The sequence below is a fragment of the Nasonia vitripennis genome, chromosome 2, assembly GCF_009193385.2.
Source record: "Nasonia vitripennis strain AsymCx chromosome 2, Nvit_psr_1.1, whole genome shotgun sequence".
NCBI lineage: Eukaryota > Metazoa > Arthropoda > Insecta > Hymenoptera > Pteromalidae > Nasonia > Nasonia vitripennis.
Window position 1 is genome coordinate 22,222,975 of NC_045758.1, and position 24,522 is coordinate 22,247,496.

At 45.7% G+C, this 24,522-nt stretch overlaps 2 protein-coding genes across 16 annotated transcripts in view; one reads left to right on the forward strand and one right to left on the reverse strand.

The window, feature by feature from the left end:
- The window catches only part of LOC100118569 (phytanoyl-CoA dioxygenase, peroxisomal), a 70,538-nt gene that overhangs the window by 24,013 nt on the left and 22,003 nt on the right, over positions 1–24,522 (forward strand). For all 12 annotated transcript variants that reach the window (XM_008211535.4, XM_031924582.2, XM_031924584.2 and 9 more), the window contains one exon: positions 12,690–12,718. The gene's annotated coding sequence lies outside the window, so the exon portion shown is untranslated. The remainder of the gene's footprint in view (positions 1–12,689; positions 12,719–24,522) is intronic.
- LOC100678032 overlaps positions 1–24,522 on the reverse strand; it is a 46,131-nt gene that overhangs the window by 3,499 nt on the left and 18,110 nt on the right. The window contains exons 1-9 of one of the 4 annotated variants that reach the window (XM_016982130.3): positions 12,308–12,487; positions 11,035–11,319; positions 9,277–9,473; positions 7,670–8,114; positions 6,951–7,286; positions 5,163–5,415; positions 2,679–2,951; positions 1,246–1,577; positions 128–401 (exon numbers count right to left, since the gene is read on the reverse strand). In XM_016982130.3, coding sequence (XP_016837619.1) covers positions 128–401; positions 1,246–1,577; positions 2,679–2,951; positions 5,163–5,415; positions 6,951–7,286; positions 7,670–8,114; positions 9,277–9,473; positions 11,035–11,136 — 2,212 coding nt within the window. In that variant the 5' untranslated portion in view covers positions 11,137–11,319; positions 12,308–12,487. Of the gene's footprint in view, positions 1–127; positions 432–1,245; positions 1,578–2,678; positions 2,952–5,162; positions 5,416–6,950; positions 7,287–7,669; positions 8,115–9,276; positions 9,474–11,034; positions 11,320–12,307; positions 12,488–24,522 lie in introns of those variants that run through there. The other 3 variants (XM_008211510.4, XM_031924578.2, XM_008211519.4) reach the window with 3 other exon arrangements.

The window sequence follows — 24,522 nt, forward strand, 5'->3', positions numbered from 1 at the left end:
AAAATTTTAATGAGGCCCGAGCGGAGAACGCGAGCTACAAAATTGATGAAATATCCGCATCCGCGCGCGCATCACTTTCGATCGGTGACGCACGATTCGGTTATAGGAACCTCGAATAGAGCCTTACCGGCCGTCTCGCCGACGGGCCGTATGACGAGCCCGTCGTCCGTGGAGCCCCGGGAGTTGTCGAGAGCCGAGTGGACGGTATCGTCGGCGCAGCTCCAGCTGCTCGAGCTGTCGCTACGCGTGACCCGGTCCTGATGTTGCTCCTCCTCGCCGTCGGGCATTCCCCGCTCCCTCATCTCCTTATCCTCGTCTTCCTCGTCGCAATCACTGGCGAGATCTTCCTTGGCCACTACTTCCTCGCGTTCTACCGCGACTCCGCGACGCTCCTGATGCAACTGCAACAGGTGGCACTTTGGTTAATCGAGCTGTACAGGTAATATCATTTGCCTTTGTTGAAGCTTGAGACCTTGTTTATTAATGAGATGTGAAATATTTGTGTAGAAGCGGGCCTGAGATATTTGTTATGCTAATGCGATAAAACGTATTACATATTTTGCGATGACTTTGCATCATCGCTTGATCACGCGCCGAAAGTCTGCGATAAGTAATCTGAATTTGAATAAAACATCTGATAATGATAGTACGGCTTTTCGAGATTACTCATACCTGATTAGTATTCACTTAGCACGGGTATATATAATCGATTAAATAAGCTAACAAAATTCCATTCCAAAAATATGCAAATAGGCTTATGTACAACGGCGGGATTTCGACGATTGTCTCTCGTTTCGAAATTTGAAATCGTTCCAACTCGCGCGCTGGTCCACAATTTCCGACTGAATAAATACAAACACGTGTATCTACTATTTGACAAATGACCCGCTACATTCCGGCAGATGCAACAGGCGGGAGCTCATATACCTGCGTTTTTCCGATAAGCAATATCTTCGCGCTTAGATAGTCGAAAACTCGCGCACACGAGAATATTTCAGGCTGAGGGATTACGAGTCGACGAGCAGATGTTCTTGAATTTTCTTTTTATTTGACTTGTGTGATGTTTAATTTTGACCGTTCTTATCGATACATGTGTCTGGAGAGTAGTGTTTCGAATTACAAACTTGCACTCGAATGATTCCATTTACTCGATAATTACTAATCCAAGCTCTAAGCAGTATTTTTGCCAACTTTATAAAAATTACATGTTATTTGTTTACAATTCATTCCCTTCAAATTACTTACACCTCGCGAAGCCGACTTGATGAGAAGACTCGAGTTGGCGGTGGTCGTGGTAGTGGTGTCCGTCGTGGTATCGCTGCTCTCGCTGTTGTTGCTCGGCCTGACGAGGTTGACCGCCGAGAATACAGCCGCGCCCTCCTCGAGAGTCTTGACCCGCGTAAAACGTCTGCCGCTTCCTGGCCACATCTCGGGCATGGTCCCGGCGTTCGTGGAGTTCTTATGGTTGCCGGAGCCACGGGGTGGCTTGGCCGCCTGGACGCCTGTCGTCCAGACGCTCGCGTCGCTGCTGCCGGTGCTGCTATCGCTCTCGATGCTCCGGTGACGCCATCTGCGCTCTAGGGACGTTCGGGAGGGAAATTGTTTCTCTGAATTGTCTTTTGATTGGGTATTGTTATGGCGCTTGGGTGGATATGAGCTCGAAGTTTTATACGAGGCGCACAACGTGCGGGCCATACGTCCCCGATGTTCACTTTGTCTCAAGTCTCATTTTACTTGTATTAATGATGCAAAGCTTTGTGATTACTGAAACGACAATAAAGTTAAGCTTGTATAACAAAAGCAAAGCCTTGTAATTTTAACTTAGTTTCGAGAACTCGATATTCGGAAAGTATGTTATATTTGAGTAGAAGTTCATTTGCAGTAAAGCAAGCATTATGATCGCAGTTTGGTAAATTACCGGAAAACAGTGTTAATCGACTACACAATGCATTTTGAAATCCATTCATAGCTCAACAATGAGCTACTTGAATGCGTGATCGATTTATATAAATAATTGCAATAAGATATATTATCGCATGTATACTCAAATCACATATCGACTGATGCTGTCAGCCCATTTCGATGAAATTTCGTTACGAGAAGATATTGACGTCGAATTTGAATTTCCTCGTGCACCTCTATCCCGTCCATTTATCAACGGCTTGAAGAGCGGGAATATTCGAGAAACCGATACGGAGGCCATAATTTTTTTTGCAAAGGGATTTTAAGTTCGATATCCGCTTTACGAACTCTCGATCAGCGGGATCCTTTGTCATTTGTGGCGACGCGAGACACTTTTACTCGATAAAGACTTCTTATAAACCTACATCTCTCTAAAGCTTTCGTACAAAGTAACTAAAATTCGCCTTATTCAATTCGACAACTCCGATTCGACTGATCATCCACGTGGAAAAAGATTCCCGCTTCGCATAAATATGCCGTTCATCAGAAAGACAAAACTTCGCTTCCACATCGAATCCTCGAATCCGCCCTCGAAACAAACGTCCGAAAATCTCCGCCCGCAAAAAATTGATAAACATGCAAATGTGCCTCGTCCCCCCGAAGGACCACCAGCCCCGCAGACCCGAGCGAATTTCCAATCCCTCCCCAAAGTCGTTTCGAGCGTCAGCTGTGTGGGCAGAGGTGGTAAAAATTGTATAGAGAACAAAAGTATTTACTCTCGCAGGGCGGCACGGAGATGGGGGCTGCGAAGTGTCGCCTGAGCAGAGGACTGCCACCGCCGGCGCCGTCCTGGCTCTCCTCGCTGTAGGCTCGCGTGATGAGTATGCGCGGGCTGCGCTTTGGCGTTTCCTGGCTGCTCAGGACGCCGTTGACGCTGCTGTGAGCGGCAGTTTCGGAGATGCTGCCGCCGATGACGAAGTCGCTACGGTAGTGGGCTGCCATCAGGCTGACCGCGCTCGCGCTCGAACGCACCAGTCGGCCGCTCTCGCCTTTATTTGGGACGAGGAACACAATTCACTGAGCTGCAGACTATCATTCGTTCCTTGTGCGTTCTATCTTTATCGTGGAATCGCGTGATGCTGATGACGATGCCGAATTTATGAGAGCGCGCGTGATTGACCGTAAGTCGCGCGATGAAGGGATTTCTCCAAATGGGGATCAATGCTGCTGAATCGACTATAGTTTTGAGATGAGAGAAGCGCGTTTTTGTTGAAACGGAAGTAAAACGATTGAGCATCGTGAATTCGATTAAATTCCATGCACGCACGCATGCGGGAAATAAATATATTCAGAGGCAATATTGTATAGTCAATAATCTCTTATCAGAGAGAGAAAGCCGGAAGTTTAATCAATTCGGGTGCCCGCGATGTGCTAGTGATCGAAATTTTGATATTCCTCTGCGCTCGTATCAACTGCCGACGGACGGACGAGCGCGGACACACACATGCGGAATATCGCCAGAAATTAAGGGACGCCGTGAGCGCGCGTTATGAATTTTACAGAACGGCGCTCGGAATCGGAATTTCAGATTCGCATGCCGCGGTCGCAGCCGCAGAGTGTATTTTTATTTATATGCAATAGTAGTATATATCGATCCGTATCGGAGGGGACGGAAGCTGGTTAGATAGGATTTCAGGCTACATTAAGTCACATCACGGAGTAGGGAATACGTCCTCGAGGAATTTATTGCGGACTCGCAGCTGATATATTTATATTATGTGGCTGTCTTTAACGCGTTTTGAAAAATCGACTCCGATCGGCGCCCAGACTCGTAAAGAGCTTTCATGACTTATTTCAATATAGAGCTCGGAAGGAGGATGTATAGCATTTTTACGTTCGACATCGGCGGGATACTAAAATTCTGATGGCTGAAAGACGTCATAATTCGATTAAAGTTATCTGTAACCTACTTCGGTTCCAATAATAGCGATACAGTCTCCGCGCTATTATTAAACCCGCTTATTGATAATTCATATACTCAATGCGCTCAATTATCTCCGTGGATTCTCAACGTTAAAAATTTGTTTAATTATAACGAGCCCTAATCGCGCAATGTCCTACATCGGTGCCGTTTTACTGTCTGCGCAATTTTCATTTATTTAATCCACGACACGTATCCAGGTGCATACGCGCATATGAAATCACTGAAAATAAGAAAACGCACGTGCACGCATCCCGTTCCGCCCGTAATAAACCCCAGTATAACGTACACATACCCAGCCGAGCGTCAATTTATGCGAATCTAATGCGACGCGCGATTCAAAGTCGAGCCACGCTACAGCCGAGCGGAACGTGCACACCCGATCAAAACTTTGAGCAAAAGCTGTGTCGCACACGTGCTGCGGAGGATTACGCTGTATACGAGGCAGCTGACCCGGGCCGTAATGCAGATTTCTCGCGCGAAAAGTAAACTATCATGCTTGCATCAGCGCGCGTACAACAAAGGACTCGAGGAACGTCGTTTATCGAGAGGTTGGAGAGCCAGCAGTGAGAGTATATTATAGACAATATTATACCGGCGCTGCTTAATTGTCCCCGCATCAGTGAATGCGCGATATCGCTAGCCGATTGTGAGCTGTATAACAGAAGATCAATATGCACGTAGTCACAACTGCACACACGTAAAGCCCCTATACCGATCAGCAGCCCGGACCGCAACGCTGTGCACACACATGGAATTCACAAGGCACGCGCGCGCTGCCTCTCACGAGAAGGTTAGATTATTGATACAGTGTGCAATTAACTGCGACACAATGTCATAGAGTGTACAAAGTGCCGAACGTATAGCCGACGCGGCCGCTGCTGCCTGCAGTGACGATGTAAGCTCCTAAATGCGACCTCGATTGCCACCTTCCTCCCGCGTGCGGCTCCCCTCGTACACCGCGCTAGATACCCTTTCCATAGGGTACACCAAGGAAATCCACTTAAGCAAATGGGAACGCGAATCGAGTTACCGTCGGCGAAAAATCTTGGGAACGCCGAGGCTCCGCGTCAGCTTTGTCGAATTATCGACGGTGTGAGAAGAACAAAGCTTCGAGCGAGATTTTTCACAATTTCACGAGAACGTCACACGTGTGCTGCACGATTATAAGCCGTATGCATACGTATGAGGCGCAGCGGTTTTGTGTAAAAGCTCGCATCGGATTAGACTAAAAGCCATCGCAGCGGAGACTTGATATACGTCAGAGGTAGACACTCACCGAGCTCGGCGTTTGGCACTCTAAGGGTGTTGCAGCTGGCTGCGGGCTGCAGCCTGGTGCGATGAAAGACCCCGGCGATGTTTCCGCTGCCGAATATCCCCGGACCAGCGGCGCCGGTCCGACAGTTGCCCAGAGCGATGAGGGCCTCGCTGAGCCGGCGCTGCAGAGGCGGGAATTGAAAGAACGAGGAAGTCGGCCCGCTTCCCGAGGGCCGCCTCGAGCCTGCAGCGCTTGGCGTGCGCGCCTGGATCTCCTGCAACGGGAATTCGATATTGGGAGTTTAAAGTTGCAATGCGATACTAGCGGCAGCTTCGGGAATTAAAAAACATGGCGTCGACAAAGTCTCTGTTTACATTGGTGGTATATGTGAGTTTAGTATATTCAGTCAATTTTTAAATAACAATTTTTGTAAATTGTATGTGAACTCATTAAATCGACTTCTAGAGTTGACTATTATCTAGGGCGAAATGTATTTTTGTACTAAATACAGAAAACTTACTAAAAAAAGAGTCTGCTGCACTAAGTCGTTCCTCAAGGACTGTAATTCCAAAGTGCAAAAACTCTGTCATTGAGTTTTTACTCAGTACTCAGCAAAGGAACGATATTTACTACAAATTGACTTTAAAAATTTTATTTTGTGTATCTGAGCAAGAGTACGAACAGTCCTTTTTTCAACTACTACTTCTACGTTACTTTATATCGTTTTCATTTTAGTAACAATATCCCTGTGACCAGATAAGGCTTAGATTTCGAAAAACTTGTTCGTAAAACTAATGAATACAGCTTTTACGTAGCACCACCCATGTTAATCATGCCAGAGTTTATAACGTTCTGGCCTTCTATCTTGTTTTTTGATAACGGTGTAGCCTCACTCTATTCACTCGGAGTGTGTAAGGACACTGACAAGATTTTTTATCCTGTAAAAGTATATATTTCTATATTTTTTAATGAAGCTCCATAAGAGCCCTGTGTATTTCGGAGACTTTCTGGCCGCCATCTTTGTTAACCTTCAAGCGCGTGAACCAAGTTTAAACTCCCAATATGCTTCGTTAGGACGATCGAGCTTTTTCGGTACTAAAGCTCGGAGCTTAATGGATGTCGCATATGAAGGATCCACCGCGTGACGAACGTGACTGTTTGATTGCCAGCAGAGTTAATCGACTGGTCCATCCGTAGACCTTTTATTGCAGTTGACGTGTGTATACTCGAACGAGAAGTTGACGAAACTTCGGCTACAGGCCGTGACGCAGCTGATCTCTGTGGAACAACGCGCCGCGCTGCTGTACTAGGCCAAAGTGCCTTTATATTCAAACGATTCATTTAAGCGTATCGCGGGTAATCCCCTCGGAAACTTTGATGACTACGCAATGAGAGAGAGAGAGAGAGAGAGAGAGAGAGAGAGAGAGAGAGAGAGAGAGAGAGAGCGAGAGAGAGAGAGAGAGAGCGAGAGAGAGAGAGAGAGAGAGAGAGAGCGAGAGAGAGAGAGAGAGAGAGAGATGAGCAGTATCAAATAGCGCAAATTGAGGAAGCAGCTTTGCGAAAGCGGCCACATTACGCGCGATTACCGCAAGTCCGGTTCTGCATTGTATAATTCAATCTCTGTACTATACTCGGCTATCTCGAATTGCACAAAGTTGCCTCTGGTTCATTATATACATCGCGCGCGATGGATCTCATTCTCTCACGGCTGCGAGTAATCTTCCACACGTCTCTTTGATTATATCAAAAATAATTGGATAATAATAAAGTGTAACAAAATCGTAAACAAACAACGACGTCTCATCTCACCTGCTGCAGCTCGCTCTTGGTGGCCTTTTTGCGCCAGTAGTTCTGCACCGAGCGCCGTAGCGTTCGTGATTTGAGGCCGTAGAGGAGGCCGTTGATGGGCGGCGAGCAGGCGAGCAACAGCGAGGCCAAGGACGCGAAGCGCGGATGCGCGTGGAGCCGTGAGGGATGAGGTATCGGGCTGCCGACGACGTCTCCGTCGCCGCTTCCGACGCCGGTGCCCATGACGGAGCCGGCGCTGGACATTCCAGAGCTGCCTCCGCTGCCACAAGCTTCCCACAGGATCAGACCGCAGTAGGGAAAGTAGAGCAGGTACAGCGAGCCGACCAGCTGCATCACCTGTGTTGTACATACAGTTTCGTTATTGTGGTTTTAAAAAAATAATAATAATAATGTGCGGCATCCATTCCCTCGGCTGATACAGGAGAGCCGTGTATAAAGAGCGCGATCGATTGAGAGTCTTCGATTCCTATACTTGGACAAAGGCAAAGAGATGAACGATCGCTTCTACGTGCCACCCGTCAAAACAATGATTTATCGCGAGGGCTCTGCGTGAATCCGACTTTTTTCCCCCAGTTTCACCTATTTATGGCTTTATTGAACTGCGAACGCAAATATTTTGTCACTCGATCTATTGACTGCCGCGCGTATTAACAAAGAATTTACACATCAGTTACAATTTGAAATTAAATATATAAGGATTCAACAAAGTGAAGCCTTACCGTGCTGGCGGCACTGTGAAACCTGGGCGGCCCGCCGGCAGCAGGCGCCGTAACAGCGGGTACGAAGAACGGGTTCCTCTGATGGGTGATGGTGACTTGCGCGCTGAGCGTCACCTCGTAGATGGCGCTGGCGATGCGGTGACGGTGGTAACGGGCGATTCCGAGGACCCTGAGGTTGCAAACTGTCACGAGGAGCGCTGGTAACGCGAGTCCGAGGATCGCATAGATAGCACCGTAGAGTGAACCCGCGGAACCCCAGCCGCCGTTGCCGAAGTCCGGCGCGCAACAGCCCAGTCCAGGAACGTAGCGGTACGGCGGAACCAGTCCCGAGAACGGCGGCAAACAGAGTAACAAGGCACCGGTCCAGGAGACTGCCAGACCCAGAGCTACCCGGCGGGGCGAGACCAGGGCTGAGTAGTGCAGAGGTGCTGCTATGGCGTAGTACCTGCGAAGCGAATTGATTTACATTATTTAATTGCTATACTGATGTAACTGTGGCATCTTTTATTAAATACATTTTAATGCACTTTATCGAATACGTTTAAGGCAAGAAATGCTAACAATTTGTATTCAGCGTCTGGAATATTATTATACTTAATTATACGTTATATTGAACGCTTCACGAAGAAATTTCAATGGAGCAATTCTGAATAAAATGTATCTGCGCAGTTGACGCACTAAAACCCGCCAATCGTAAATAATTGCATTAAAATGTTAATCACGCACATCCATCATTTACGCCCTTGCATATAAACAATAGCTTTATGATATCAAGAATGTTAGTATTCCCATCCATATTTATAGAATAAAGTTTTTGGACGGACAAAAGTGGTGGGATAACCCTGGATATCCAGGGTTATCCCACTACTTTTGTCCGTCCAAAAACTTTATTCTTTATGATATCAATTTAATGTATATGTGTTCGCGCGCATATTTTATTTTTGTAAACTACAAAGGCTTGACAAGACATATAAATCCGCATAATGTAAATTGAAAATAAAAATATTACACGTGCGCTTTTTAACGACGGACAATATGCATCGCTGCGAACTCGGCGAGATAAGTATACGATGACCAGCGAGGATTACAGAAGCTCTTCTGAGCTTAAAGGAATCAAATAGTGACAGTATGAAACGGAATGAATAACAAAAAAAAAATGTTCTGCTAGCTTGTAAATTTGTACGTGTGACAGCTTGAGTGCTTAGATTGATGTTCGAAGGTTCTCAATGTATGGAATCTGAAATTATTCATGCAAAGTATAAGAATACTTCTTTTGATTATCAAAATTCTATTTAATTTACTACTCAGCATATAGTTTTCATATCACTTTGTACAATTATACGAGTTCATTAATTCCAATTGTCTACTTACTTATATTAGCATTCCACGCACGCCCTAAACGTATTCGTACAAAATTAGTATTTAAAAAAAGCGATTTTGAATTAATATCCGCAAGCAATATTCATAGAAGTCAACAGACGCGCAAGCTCATCAAAAATCAAAAGCTCCAGCGCATAAAATCTCCTCTCCTCGCCCAAACAACTACAACGCACTGTTCCAACAAAAACAAGCGCAAGCTCGAAAGCACAGAAACAAATTCCAAATACCTGTCGCAGTTGAGTCCGGTGACGGTCCACAGAGCGACAGGATGCAGCAGCGCCAGCAAGAAGCCGTGCAGGACACACCAGGTACCGGCGGCCGGCCACGAGCCCGTCGCGAAGATCAGCAGCACGATGCAGACAGCCGCCTCGACCGCCCCCAAGTGTATCAGCAGCAGCGTGTTAGCTGTTTGTTGTTGTTGAGTCTAAAATTGGAGAGAGCACTGATTCACTATACACAGCTCCTTCCCTTTCATCTCGCCGCCGCCGCCGCCACCGCATCGGAGATAGAAATTGCCTCGCGTATACGCGCGTAGGTGCGACGAAGAGAGTAGGTATACACCTACTTCGGGAAGTTTATGTGCAGTTCTCTCGAGGGAGCCGAGCAATTGTGAAGAATCACTTCGGCGTAATGCGTTGTTTTCGCTAAGCCAATTGTGCGCGGATCATACTGCGGATATTTTTCTTTTTTAGATGTATTATGAGGATTTTGCTGCCCGAGGGATGGTCTCGGATTATTATTGCGCGCGCATGAATTTCTAAAACTGTATTACGGTTGAAAAGCTACACTTGTATACTTTTTTATGTACACGGATGATCTTTGTTTGTACGAGTGAAGGCATTGTTACGTGGGTGCTGGCTATTGATCTTTAGTAACGCGATATGCTTATAAATAGATCCATAAAAGCGTCCCATTTTTTTATTTCATTTGTGCTTGCAGGTTTGAAAGCGACGAACGAGTTCATGTTAACGATATTTCCATACATCGATTGCGAGTATGTAAAAATATCGAGCGTTTTTCATTGAATTAGTTTCAGCGCTTAAATACAGTAGAGCTACTTGGCAACAATTATTGAATGAAAAGTTTTCTAACATTACGAATGCACGTCAGATCCGTAACGGCTCGATTGATCATATTCCGCAGTGATAGATTGTTTCGGAATATAAAACTTTCCGAAGTTGTACGACTACAGAACTACTTGCTTCTTGGGCAAAAGTTCGTATCCTCGCTGTGGTAAATTTAACAATCTTGCTTTCAAAATCTCGTCGATACTCATCCCAACGCGCGAGACTCACGCAGTGTTTTGCTTGGAAACTTAGCGAGAGAGAATCATTTCTTATTTAGCGCTCGTCAATAAATTGCGGCAGTTGCAAGCTCGACTTTTGCTGTTTGCGCGAAACAGTAGCGATTGCTTGCTGAAAAAAGTTCGATCCGCGTGTATCTTTTACTCTAACGCGATTCACAGTTGAAAACAACCCGAATGAAAAGTAAATGTACCTCGCATTATCGATGTACATTAGAACCGAAATTTTGTAAGATAATAGAAATCCGTACGGAGCTCGATCTTATAAAAAGACAACGTTTTCCAATCTAAGAACTGCAGAGAAAAGAGCTGCTTTAAAGTTTCACAGTTACCCGACACGATGTAACAACACTATGCGCTGCGCTAAAAGCTCCGCCGACGCTGCCAATTCTGCCCAAATTGCTTCTAAACTTTGGGGAGAGTAAGTGTATTACATAAAAACTCGCCAAACTAGCAGCAAATGGGAAAGAGAAATCGATTCCCTCTCGGACCATGTCGCTATACACACTTGAGATTAAAATAGCGCAGGAAAATGTTTGGTCCCGCTAGAAAGAGAATATCATACATCACACCGCGAGCAAAAGTCTCGATCTTTAGTCCGCAGTGAATATTAATCCCGAGCACTCTGAAGATTAGCGTATAAGAACGGAGCTTTTCAAGTATAGAAAAAAAAAGCACAGACCTGCTTGCCAAGGCCGAGAACGACGAGCAGAACGTAGGCGTTGAGCAGTAGTCCCAGAGCGGAGACGAGGACGAGTGGCACGCCTAAGGCCCAAGGGCCCATACCTCTCGGCTGCGGCCGACTTCGGGCTGTTGCTTCTTGCGGCTACGTATCGTCGCGAGGCAGTAGTAGGGGGTATGGTTGCGGAGGATTTTCACGCGTCCGCCGACCCTCCGCCGATCATCGTCATCCTTGGCCCTAATGTCCTCATCTCCGGCCGCCGAGAGCAGCCCCGCGCGTTTCCTCCTGCGGAAAGACAAACAGACAACGGGGAGTGGCTTTTTAGTTTTCACAGTGTAGATGTGTGCTTAGGTAAGGGCTTTTAGAAGGGTGACTAATGCGAAGGGTTAGAGTAGCTTTTTCTGATGAATTTCGTTTATAGTATAAATCTGCGACGCTTTACAATAATGCCAGCTCGGGGATCAGGGACGATTTTGAGTTTCGAGGGGGATATTTTATTTTCTAATAAAGCCTCGTAAACCCCTTGCGTCGGGTGTATGATCTGTGACCTCCAAGGTCTAATTCCAGCTGTCACAACTGTGACAAAAACAAGTCTCGAATTAAATCCCTAGCCAAGCGGAAATGTGACCTTCTTTCGCGAACCTCGGCGCATCTATATTCGGGGGTTTGGGTAAGAAATATTGGTTGTAGTTTTATCAATTCCTTATAGCATAATAGTTATCCACAAGATTTCGTGTGGAATTGGGAGGGTCTAACTTCTTTTGTCACTAACGACATTTCAATAAGTCAAAGATTGCTTTCAGTTCTAATTTTAATTTTGCTGCATGCAAAAATTAATAAATTGCATCCACACGTCGAAACTTAGATGAAAATTATTTCCTCTTTTAAAAATGCGTGGGCGGAAAAATTACTCGCAAGTATATATGCATGCAATCAACGCTTTTGAAATTGGCACTCTGCGCACTTTACATGTTCGGCATTTACATTTCTCAATGCATATCAATGCCAGTGTCCCAACCTTGGCACTTGATCTAATAATATTATATTCGATGAAAACTTAAAACTCGCCAGCTTCGCGCAAAGTATATCAAGCGTACGCCTAATTACTGCTCGCAACGAAGAGGCAAACGACACTGAAATTCCTCCAATGTTCTTCCCAAAAAATATGAGATATTACACAGATACTGCACTAAAAATATTAACTTTAAGAGGCCAATTTCATCACTCTACTCATGCCCTAATCAGCCCCGGCGAATAAAAAGTGTCTACATACTCGACCGAAAAATGACTATCCAAACGAGTGGCAACTTCATGACAATCCTCTCGTCAACAGCATTCATCGCAAACTCGCGCGACTGCACGGACCAAGTAACTCGTTAAAACTCCGCGCAAGACTTTGAAATTCGCGCACCTGCACCGCGTCGTAGCTCACGCCGCAAACACTCGCGAACAAGTATAGAAAAACCCGCGGCGCGATCTCGACTGAAATTCGCATCTCTCCAAGTTCCCCGATAGCCGGTGCCACCGGGCGTCCGTTTAAAAATAGTCTGATCTGATCCATCCGATCCGATTGATTGATCGTTGATCCGGATCTGGCGGGATTGAAACCAAAGTATTCTCGTTTAATAATGTATGCATTTTCCATTTATTTTCAGGTGTCGGCTGAGCGTCTAATTCCCAACTGGTAAGTCGATTAATTTACTCGCATAGCATGTATAGTATGTAGGTATATATATATATATATATATATATAATCGCAGATTAATCCGAATCGATTAAACGCGGTACACGTACAACAAAGCGCTCGATACATCAAGCATAGATCAAGCGGGCTTCTTAGAAAGGTGATTCATGGCGGAATTAGAGTGATCCTTCACCTACTCGGCGCAGTAACGATATAGCGCTGCACGGGGAAAGATATTTTTTCTATAACGACGTGATGCTCGCGGCGCGGTCTAGCTGGAAATTTGATAGAACTTCTTTAAATAAACGGGGGTAGTTATAATGGACTCCACCACAACTGCGCTCTGACAAACTTTCCTAAGGGTTTTGCGCTCGTGACCGCTATGCGTCTACTTCTTTTCACGGTCGATTAATCTTCGACCACTGCACCGATCCAGGCAATTATTGCTTCCGATAATTCCCGCAACTTATTTTCTTATATACACGTGTCGCCTCGTGGCGTTTGCAATGCACAATCAACTGATACAATCACCACGATCACGAGTAATTGACGCAAACACCTCGACGCGCGATTTTAAATCCAATTAATCGAATCATCAAAGTTCCGATCGGCTGTCATTCCGCTACACGCGCCAGCTACTCGTCTCACCCGCGAAACACGATTCAAAAGTTCTAATACACGCGGCGCGGCTCGACATGCGACGCGTCATATCCGTGTCGCCAAAACTCCTCTCGCCAATTATCTCCATTTCGCATTCCGCACTTCCATCGCGAGAACCGGTCGGATAAACAGAGCATAGTGCGCAAGAGCGAGCTTTGGAAGTGCTCCAAACGATCCGTGTCAAGGCGAGGGATGAAAAAGCGTAGACTCTTTTTTTCTGCACCCAACGCGCCGCGGAATATTCATTCCATCGACGACAACGTGGCTCTCCCGATAACAGCGTGGGTGTTTTTTTCTGTTCCCGAACCTTGGCCTTTCCTTGCTAATCACGCTGCTGCGTCCGTGTCGAAGAAAGAATTCGATGCGGAAAGAATTCCGCGTCGAATGGACGCGGAAAAATGGAAATCCGAAGCGTACACGGGTATTCCCGGGGTAGTCGACGCGGTATAGTAGTTTGCGAAAGCTCTCGAAAGCTCGGAGAGTTATCGGTACACACACGGAAAGCTCGCGTCGCTGCTGGAGAACTCGATCAAAGACTATAAGAGAGGCCGAGTGCAAGCTTGCGACCGCATATCGTGCACCGAAATCGCTCTACTGTCAACTTGCACATTCGTTTTCCAGGAGTATATCAGAAGCACACCTCTGTCTCCGGCGACACAGCACATTGTCTTCGAGATATCTCGGCTTGGTAATTCGGTTATAGCCCGAGACCGCGGCGGCGCTTCCATTATCGGCCATTAGCGAGTAGACTGTGTATAGTATAGCTGTGTGCGTGATGTGCGTATATAGAGTGAAATTGCACCGAGCGCTACTGCTTGTGTGGCACGAGAAAGAGAGGCAACTTTGCGTGTGCGAGCGCAGGGAAAACTGAATAAATGATGCTCTTCCACTGTATACACTGCCCCGTGACTCATTGCGGTTTTCATCGGGGCTATAGATAGGTTATTCTGTATAGTGCGAAAATTTGTGTGCGCGCAGCGTATGTGCAGTTATCGGAGAAGTTCGGAGGGAAACTTTTGTGTGCAGGTGTAAATCTCAGAGACTCGTCTTCGATCTCGTATTTTCTCATAACGCTGCGACGCCTTCGTTGTATTCGCGAACGCGAGAGTTACAATTGATTAAAACTTCCTCGCAAGACTTTACTTAAGACTTTACTAAAGATCTTAAAAACTAAAGCGTGTTAAAAAGCTGAGATCGCTCGGTTCTGTGAATTCGGGCATTACTAATTCGAGCGAGTATGAATAAAAACTTTCGTAAGTAGAGAGTAGTAATAAAAGAATCGAGGATTAACGGTGACGTCGCAAGCTTGAATGAAATTGAGATTTATTCGGACAGATGTAGAGCTTGCGAGCGCGCGGATTTCGAGAGTATAAGTACGCAAACTTCCGTTATGAGGAAAAGCGATTTTACCCTGATCTGCAAACTTGGTATAGGTGAATTAGGTGAAAAGGCCGTTTCTCACGATGCAGGATTTAAGTCAATGTAAAATTGCGCATTCGCGTGTTGCGCTGCGCGCGGCGAACTGATAAATGAAAATTTCAGCCGCAAAGTAGATAAAGAGATATTCAAAGCCGGCATTTATTAAAATATGAAAGCATCTGGTTAAAGAGATTACATTCATTATAACAAACGAAGCGTGCTTAATCGTTGGCAGCACTGAATATTCGCATCATATTAAAATTTAACGTTTTACATTTTCGTCTTTGCAAATCAAGCCCGTCTCTCTTTTTTACGAGCGGTGCGTGAAATTCTATTATTCCTCATTGAATTTCAACAGTTCACGTTTTTCCGAGCTTTTGACAATCAAGCCGCTGCCAAAGAATCAAACGCTCGAACGATCGGCGAAGCGGGACAAACGTCCCCTTTGCCGTCAGAGAGAGAAAGAGCGAAATTCAGCGCTTAAAGCTCGAAGTACCCGCACGTAAAAACGTAAGCTCGCACGTGCCGGTGTGGGGCTATATACGTAAACTATGGCTCGTGCGCGCATACGCGTAGGAGCGCAAGTCTCGTTCGATTTACGCGTGGAGCAAATTGTCCCGAGGCTCTGCAGGCATCTTCCACTTTCGCGAGTGGGTATACACTGATGCTGGTACCTGTATACAGTGTGCAGGGGCGCGAAATTGCGAGCGACGCACAGAGACCGAATGAGACACCGAGACGCCTGCGAGTCGTGTGGCCAGATTCAATTAGAGATCCAACTGGGTCGATAAAATGTATATGACTCGACCGACACACGTTACTGTTCTCGGTGGAGAAGCGATGATGAATCAAAGTATGTTTTCCAATAAAAAAAGCTCGTTCATATAATTATGTGGCGCATTATATAGGGTTTCGTAAATTCACTTTATAATTGACTCTCGCGAAATTGATGGACACTGGAGTGTTTAATGAGAAAAGCAAGTTTCGACATTATTGCATTACATGAAAGGGAGGGAGGCGGTAATTGAATAGCAGCTCTAATTATTGCCGAAGAAAATATTCGAAACTTTGTTCGAAACTCTTAACGAGCTTTTACATAGCCGAAGAGCGCCCGCGTTTTCGCCGTATTTCGCATATCAGATTAATCACGAGTCGCCTGGAATTATAACTCTTAGCATTTATCTATAGCAACACTCGCGCGCGTGTCCTAACGATCATCGCCGTTGTCGCGGAAAAAGCCAGCTCCATTAGGACGCGAGCTGATGTATAATGATCGCTGCATTTGCGAAATTATGCGCATTCATTGATCCGCCGAGCTCCTCGGCTCCTCGCGGCGTTTTCGAATTGGAGCTAGCCAATATCGATTAAAAAAGAAAAAAAAACTATCCATTATTCATCCGCGTGCGGAGAACTATTTCCAGCTTCGTCGCGCATCGATCTCCCGAGTTGTCCCGCTCCCTGTGCGCCGCTGTCGCGTTAATTAAACATCCCGCGTTGTCAAGCGACTCGGAATATTTTTAAAGAGCCGCGGCCGAAAAGACGAGACGCTGCGGTAATTGAAGCGGTATCAATTGGGACGAGTTATATATCGCGCGCTAACTGCAGCGTTCGCTGTGTAATCTAGCGGGTGAAAACTTGATTCGAGTCGGTACTGATGAGGTTTCCTCTTCTGGAGCGATATTGCAACATCGGATGAATATACTGCTCACGAGCTATTCTATTTGAGATTTTTCGGACTCGAGCGAAAGCGTCATCAATATGACTTTGGAAGGACTGTAACGCTATCATTTTTCATCGTGAGCATCAGCTGGACCGTTCAACGTATATAGTGTAGAAAAACTGCGATAGATTGATTAATAGCGTTGATGATATAATATAAGAGCTTTTAGCGTAGTTTTATGGCCACCGCAGCATATATAGACTTTTATTATTTTCAATCGTCCTTTTCCAGCCTCCCTCGCTCCGTGCGGCAGTGTATCGAGGTCGCAAGTTCGTGAGCCTCAACTCTAATTCTATAAAAGCCGCTGTGTGCATTTTCGCGAGAGACACCGCACAGAGGAGCTTTAACGACGCTGTTCGCGAATGAGCGACGAAAATATGCCAGTATAGCCTCCGTCCCTATTCGCAGTCGCAGTTGTATGCAATAGAAGCTCCGGTCAGCTGCTGGACTGTCGCTTATGTTCTTTAATTCCGAGTCGACGCTGTATGGGGGGATCAAGAGATTTGCCTCGGAGCTTTGGGATGCGGATGAAAGCTCACTCTTTGTTCGCGTGTCATACTACTCGGTGTAGCCTAAGCTTTCGTTGAAATGCTGTCATTATTTGGTGCAAAACGTGTGTACTAGCCGAGCTTTTAGACGAAAAATAAAAAAAAAACAGTTCGGGAGCAGCGATACTCTATAACTTGGTTTATTCGGTACAAAAATAGCTTCGCCTCGATGCCGGCAAAATGCCGCGCGAGCTTGCAGCATTTTTCTTTTTCAGTTTGCTCCCCCTCTCGCGTGTCTCTGTTTATGTTACAGAATAAAACACGCATCGCTACGCTAGGGTTTTCCGAAAACTCGCGAATCCTCTGCAAACCATCTTCAGAGCCAAATAAAATCTCAAGACAATCAGACTCCTGAAAGCGCCACTTGTATAGCAGTTGCATAAAAGACACACAATAGCCACAACCTTTACGCAACTCGTCCTCTCCCTCGCAATCGTCGAAAGTGCAGCAAACGTTACTTCATCGGCAGTACAGTCTATATAAGTTTGGTGTGAGAAACTCCTCGCAGACAGCCGCAACTGTCCTCTCCTAAGTGACGTGGATCCGCGTGTCCTTGTTCCGACCTGTTCTCACGCGCGCAGAGGTCAAGTTTCTCGCTGATACGAAGGTTGCGGCCGTCCGATTCTATAAGAGCCTCGCGAGTCGTCTGAATTATTCGTGGGATTCCGAGGGAGTCGACGCGAGTGTCTCGGGCTGTTCAACGAGACAGCGCCGTCAGTGTCTAGTTCGCTGATTATCGAGCGTTTTATAAGAGATACATCGGTTTGGATTTGCGGGTTTACGGCTAGCGAGCTTTTCACGAGCTTGATGGACAGTTAGCTGAATCGGATGTGGTTTCCAATTTTATTCCATCTTCCGCATATCCGCACAGCACAGTCGGCTAATCGTTATCTCGTGTTCTCGCAAGCTCCATTAAAATACTTCTCGCTCATCCCTTCGACGATATACGCTAGTTTTCCGCTAGCTCGCGTCTCAGAGTGTCAGACGAGCGCTAGACGACATTAATTAAAATCCACTAACGAAGGAATCCAGGCAGCGCGCGCCGGCCGTAGCATAATCGATCTCGGATAACACCCCTCCGGCAAAGCTGGCTGCGACGATCGATGGATCCTCGAGCGAGCTGTACTGGCGGCTGCTGTTCTTGAGTCGTTCGAACCCCCTAATTTGTCCCTCGAGGCTGTGGAAAGCGAGCGAGTTTATTGCGCGCTTCTCCGATGCTTCTTGACGCGTGGCGGGAAGATGAGCCGTGCGTATTAAGAATTACGGAGAAGGCTTTCGGATGACAGATGTCTCGACGGATGAGCGAGCTCGATTGATTGATGGGAGTAGCTGTGCTCGGGATTTAATTAATACACTACTGCTTGGATTTCTACTACTCCACTTCGATTCGTCGACATCCAATGTTTTCCTTCTTTTCGGAGGAAAGAATATTTTTCCAGAAAATATGAAGAGCATAATATTATAGTAGTCCCATTGTCGGATCGCTATGCAAACGAGGCGCATGTTTACTCGAGGAATCGCTGCGCGCTTACTCTCGATGGCTGTATATAGGGAAATGGACTAAATGGGCTAATTCACTTCGGCCGACGAGAGACAAAATGAAATCGCAACCATCAATTAAGCTAACCTGTGTTATTGGACTGGCGGGCGAGTGCTTATTGTGCCAGGCCGCGCGGGTATAATGAGCCATCCTAAAATAACTAATGGCAGTAAAACAAAAGGTACACTAGTACGTTAGTCTTGGCCTACATTTGGAAAGTCCTCCGATAAGTGGGTTTATTGTTTTATTTACTCGACCTTCAATATCAGCTGGAACGCCATCCGATCTGACTCGCAAGTACTTGTACTTACGTGTGCGCAGCGATGGGGGAGGAGAATGCCATTTCGATTCATATAGCGCAGTGATCAGATCTCGCGGGGAAAGACGCAGCGGACTTGTAAATAATATATCGAACGTCCTATTTCATTCGCTCGACGCAAGCCGGGCTAAGCCTTCCATTTAGTCGAAAATCCGCCGATAAAAGGTACACTCTAAAGTCGACTTACCCGGATTCCCCTCGAGCTTTTCGCCAAGACCATCAATATGCCCCTTCGGCCCTGTACAGAGTCGACATTATACGGCTATCTTTCTTTCCGAATAATACGAGAAACAATTGTGCAGCAGTCTCTCCGCGACGACCGAGAGCCTTTTTTCCGCGGAAAGACGCAATAACGACTTTCAATATATAGCCGAGGAGAGAGAGAGAGAGGAGCGAGAAAACTACTCGACTTTCCATCCTCTCTGCCGATCCTTTTTCCAGTCGCCTGGCATAATTACATTCTATTGGATTCCCCGATAATTCATTCGACGTTTCACTAATTGTCCTCGTCGTCGTCGTCCCAATCCTCTGATACTCTGTGTCTTCGCGCGCGCGAATATTCAAAAACGGCGACTCTCATTTGCGAGCTGAAACACGTCCACTCTCTCTCTCTCTCTCTCTCTCTCTCTCTCTCTCTCTCTCTCTCTCTCTCTCTCCCTCTCTCTCTCTCTCTCTCTCTCTCTCTCTCTCTCTCTCTCTTTCCAGCAAACTGCTTCAATAAACTCTGACGATAGAATATCGTTACATCAATTCCGCTCGTTCCACTTCTATACACACCGTTACGCGGGCGAGCTCGCTTTTCCGCGGCTGCGTCACACGCAGTATTATTCCGAAACTCGTTATCAAACTCCGCGTCAACAGTCCACCGATTAACTTCGACCGAAATGCATATACTTTTAGTCGAACGTTTTCGCACGTGCGCCTGCATGCAATACGGTCCTTTCGCCGCAGCGAACGTCGATACCATCAGAGGCGGGGAAAAATCAAACCGTCGTGCACCGGAGAGAAGAGCAGTTGTCGTCGTCGTCGCAGTATAGCTCGAGGGCTGAGGAGGTCGCGGGGATTACTTCCGAAATATAATTTCCTGAGAGCTGTACGAATCAACCTCCGTTCCCGCGACGTAACCCCATTATCATCAGCGCAAGAGTTGCTCCTAGTCTTCGTTATCGTCTTCATCATCATCATCATCATCTCAGCGGCGCGCGTAAAATCTTGGAGGTTCGTGCCCTCCGTGCGTGCGCTCGTGTGTTTCTTATATCGCGTATTCGTGCAGATGCCGGAGCGGTTGCCACGAGACGGTCGGCTCGTGTCCGGTGTGGGACGAAGAGAGAAAGAGAGCAAATAAGGAGCAGAGCCGCTTCTTCTTCCTCTTCCCCGCGGCTCGTTTTCCCTGTTTTTCTTTTCCGGGGCTCTTCGTCTCTCCGCGTTCTGTCTTGGACTAGACGGTCGATAAGGACTAGGAGCAGCCAGTAGTCGTCGCCGTGACTGCCGACGTGAGGTTTTCTCTCTTTGTGACTGCGCGACTCCGCGATGCTCTCGTTGAATTTCGCTACACGATCTCCCTTACCTATCTCTATTTATAAGGGCTGATTTGTTGGCGTTTCGGAGGGGTTGATAACATGCTTGTTTTTCCTTGAGTGGCAAAGGATTGTTGTATCGCTAGATTGAGAACAGCGAATTTTCATCGTATCGATCGAATTAACTTCGATATCGCCAAATACTCCGGAATTTGCGAATTCGGTTGGAACTCGATTTCAGCGTTGAGTTGGATCCTGTATATGTATGTAACACAGTATAGAACAAATATTGCGAATGCGCGATTCCCCTTAATTCGCAAATATATATTATAGAACTGGTTACGTATTTGCAGAAGCAAATGAACGAAATCCTGATGTGAAAACATTTAAATTAATCGTACTGCTATGCAGGAATTGCTGCGTTGAAATCTGATTCATTTGATGAAACGTAAAATTTAAATTACTAGAAACTGGAAAATGTTTATACGCCATCTAAGTATTTTCGCTTGCCAAAGACAACAAGACTCTAAGCGGTGAGAGTGTCAGTCCAAATCCGGCTTCGTTCGTCCCAAAAAACACTGTTTTTCTATTACATAAAACTTTTTGAATAAAGCGCCGTAATTTTAAGTTTAATGAATTGTTCTACCGAAAGAAAAATTCGATCGGACTTTCTGTTTTTCTAGAAGTTTGGAAATACAAAATACCCCTTGGCGGATTTGCGAAGCTTTTGCGCCGACATCCCCTTTATACATACCGCGGTCTACGCGTACGCAGTAATTGAAATTAAATTGCAAGTCAAAAATTTAATGTTCGCACATGAGTGCTGCCTAGTTTCGTAGATCAATAAACACCGTAAAATTACAAAACTCATTTTCAACATTTTACTTAAAAGTTACTTGAACTTCGCTTACCGTAATAGCAAATATTTGTGTTTCGAGAGGTTTCTTGCGCGTGAGCTTTTAACGGATCAACGTCTAACTTTGTGTACACCATCGTCGATCGCGAAAAATATCAGATACCTTATCTGCACCGAAAGTATGCCGTAATTTGCACATATTTCGTCTCGCATAACGTATGCACATTATTCAAAATATCCCCATACTGGTATTTTTTCTAAAATACAATGCAACGATTCAACGACAAAATCAATCGCCTATTAGCGTTAGAAGTATACTGATATATTCAATTTATTTGGGTGCATACTACTTTCACCCATAAAGTCTTTGGTGATCGGAAATCGAATCTCGCTCGTCGATTTCAAAATTCAATTCTCTTTTTCCGGATATTCTAATGCTTTTATTTTCAAAATCGATCAACTTCATAGCAACGTATACGACGAGGTCCTCCTGTATTTTGGCTTCACGAGCCGTATGTTACGTTTGCAAGCTTACTAACGGCATCAAACATCGTGTCGTCTATTTATCCACTCGTTGTGAAGACAGGGCGGCAAATGCATTCCAAGTTCAGACCAACCGCACCTGTATGTGTACTACTACTCTCCGATAACGAGCAGCTCGAGCAAAGTTGATGCGGCAAAGGACCTCCTCGCGGAGACGTAATTCTCTCAGTAGCAACGTTTCTTTCCTTTTCCCTCGAGTGGCTCTCTTTCGCTGTTAAAAAAACGCGAAGAAGGCATCTGACAAGTGGAAATGCACAACACTGTGCCTTGAGGGATTAATCGCTGATTCTATGCACTCGCTTTAGAGATTATTTGCGTTACGGAATACAAAATTCAAATTTCGCGGCTGCTCATGTTACATTTTAGCATTTAGATGAATGTCCGATTGTCGAAAAATAATAAATTTCTAATGTCATGCAAACAAAAATCTGCGCGGATCTTTATCTGCGAGTGAAAAAAGCTTTTTCGAAGATTTAATATGCAAATGCGTGCGAGAATGTCAACGCGACTTAATGAAATTTCACTCGCCCGGGCCACAGCGCTTTTCGAAGTGCGCAAGCACACACAGAGAGAAAGAGAGTCTGCGTCGCCATTTTTTTTCCACCCTCGAATGTCGTTTTTCATTTCTCTCTCTCCTCGCGGCGCACGTCCGCACGTTTCTCGTCCCCGGTTTGCTTTAGCGATAATTGAATTTCTCCCTCGGGTTAATTAGGATTCCCGCAGCTATACAGCTTTACGCATCTTTTGTCAGCGTTATAACTAACTTTCGACCTATCGTGGACTCGTCTACTCTCGCCCGACTCAAAGCTCGGAGCTTTGGCGCGACGACGAGGTTCTTTGGTACCATTCAGCGACTCTTTTAGTTGGAAGAGCTATTTATGACGAGTCGTTCATTCACTTGAGGGATATTGCTTCGAAGATCTCGGCATTGATGGCACTTTTTCAGTGGATTGTCTTTCAAAAACTCATTGACGTCCTGGCACACTTTTTCGAAAGTGGCGTTATCAGAACTATAGCATCACAGTAAACTCCGCGCATCTTCGAGTTTGAGAACGACCAAACGGGAAATAGCCTTTGGGTCACGAGTGAAAGTGCAGCCATCATCGCGCGGGTTGATCTGGGATGATCTAACTCCTTCCATTAAAGAGTAATTAGTAGTTGTCCAACTTGCCTCGAGCATACACCTGACGCTCTAGCTCTTCATTATAATGTTATACAAACTTTAAAATTGACGCGTCTCTCGATCAGTTATAAGTGACCGGAAATTTTTCCGCATACAAATGAGTTTCTCGTTTTATGAATTTCAAATGAGGTCCTCAGCGCGCGGATATCTCTCTCCGCATTATTTTTCAATGATTCGATTAGAATATTTCGTAAAAACGCTGAAGAAGTTTACGTGAACTTTTCTTTCCGTATTTCTTGGTAGAATAACTATACAATCTACCCTCGACCGGTTTTCCGCCTGGATTGTTCTATTATTGAAACTTTGATAGAATCGTAAAAAGGTGGAAAATTGATATTCTCTGCAGTATTATTGCATTTCATTTTCTGCGTACGCGTACAGTCTACTTTCCGATCGATATCACGAGATTATTATTTTTGTAAAGCGGGAGCGCTTATTGTATTCTTCGATAACTCAAGGTAAAAAGGCGTAACCAATTTTTCGTCACACGTACTATACAGCGCGACAAAAAAATACAGACATCATCGATTCATTAGTCACCTCTATAGTTGGCCTTCCGTTGAACGATACACATCGCGATGGAGAAGTGCGACAATGCCACGCTACATTAATCAGCCTTTCAGTGCGGCGAACGTCGATTTGCTTATCTCGCGGAGATTGATAATAGGGTGCTGGCGCGCGAAATTCCGTGGAAAAAAGAGCAGAATCACGCGAGAGAGTGAGAGAGAGAGAGAGAGAGAGAGAGAGAGAGAGAGAGAGAGAGAGAGAAAGAGAGCCCTTAACCGAGAGAAAAGGCCTCTCGTCTCTCGCGCTCACGATTATAATACCAGCTCTCTCGAGGCAGAAATAACCGGTTCGCGAAAGCACATCACGCACAGGTGCTCGTCGTCGCGAACCCACGCGGGGTATGTGATGTATTACTATACATTCGAGCGTCGCTGTCTGAGCATCGATTCCATCGATTGCCGCCGAGAGCGTCGCAATAAAAAGCTCGCGAAAGAAAGCTCGTGGCCGTAGGTATATAGAGTTGCGATAGATTCCGCGTCATTTGTATATACACGATCCGATGGTTATATTACGCAGAGGAAATGCCTTGGAAGCGGGTTATTTTTGTTCAGCCGTTTCAAATGCATATTATACACCTTTATAATGTTATCATCAGGTACACGGTAACAAAGCTACTCGTCATATAGAAAGAAAGAGGATCGTTGGTTTCGTTAACTCATTGTGTTATTCTTATATTCCAAGCGGCGGATCACGAAACGTAATAATCCCTCGGAAAGTCTCGCTTTACATCACAGTAGTCCCGCAGAGGCATAGCTTCGTTCATTCAAGTAAGCGGACTTATACATCACTGCGCAGAGCCGTAAATTCAGAGTAACAAAAGAAGCCGAACAAAGCCTCGTATCCATACAGATGGAATTAGAAAGCCAACGTCGTGTGCTTTGCTATACGTGTATATAGTTGAGTGTGCCCCACGATCGATTTCTTCGGCTCGG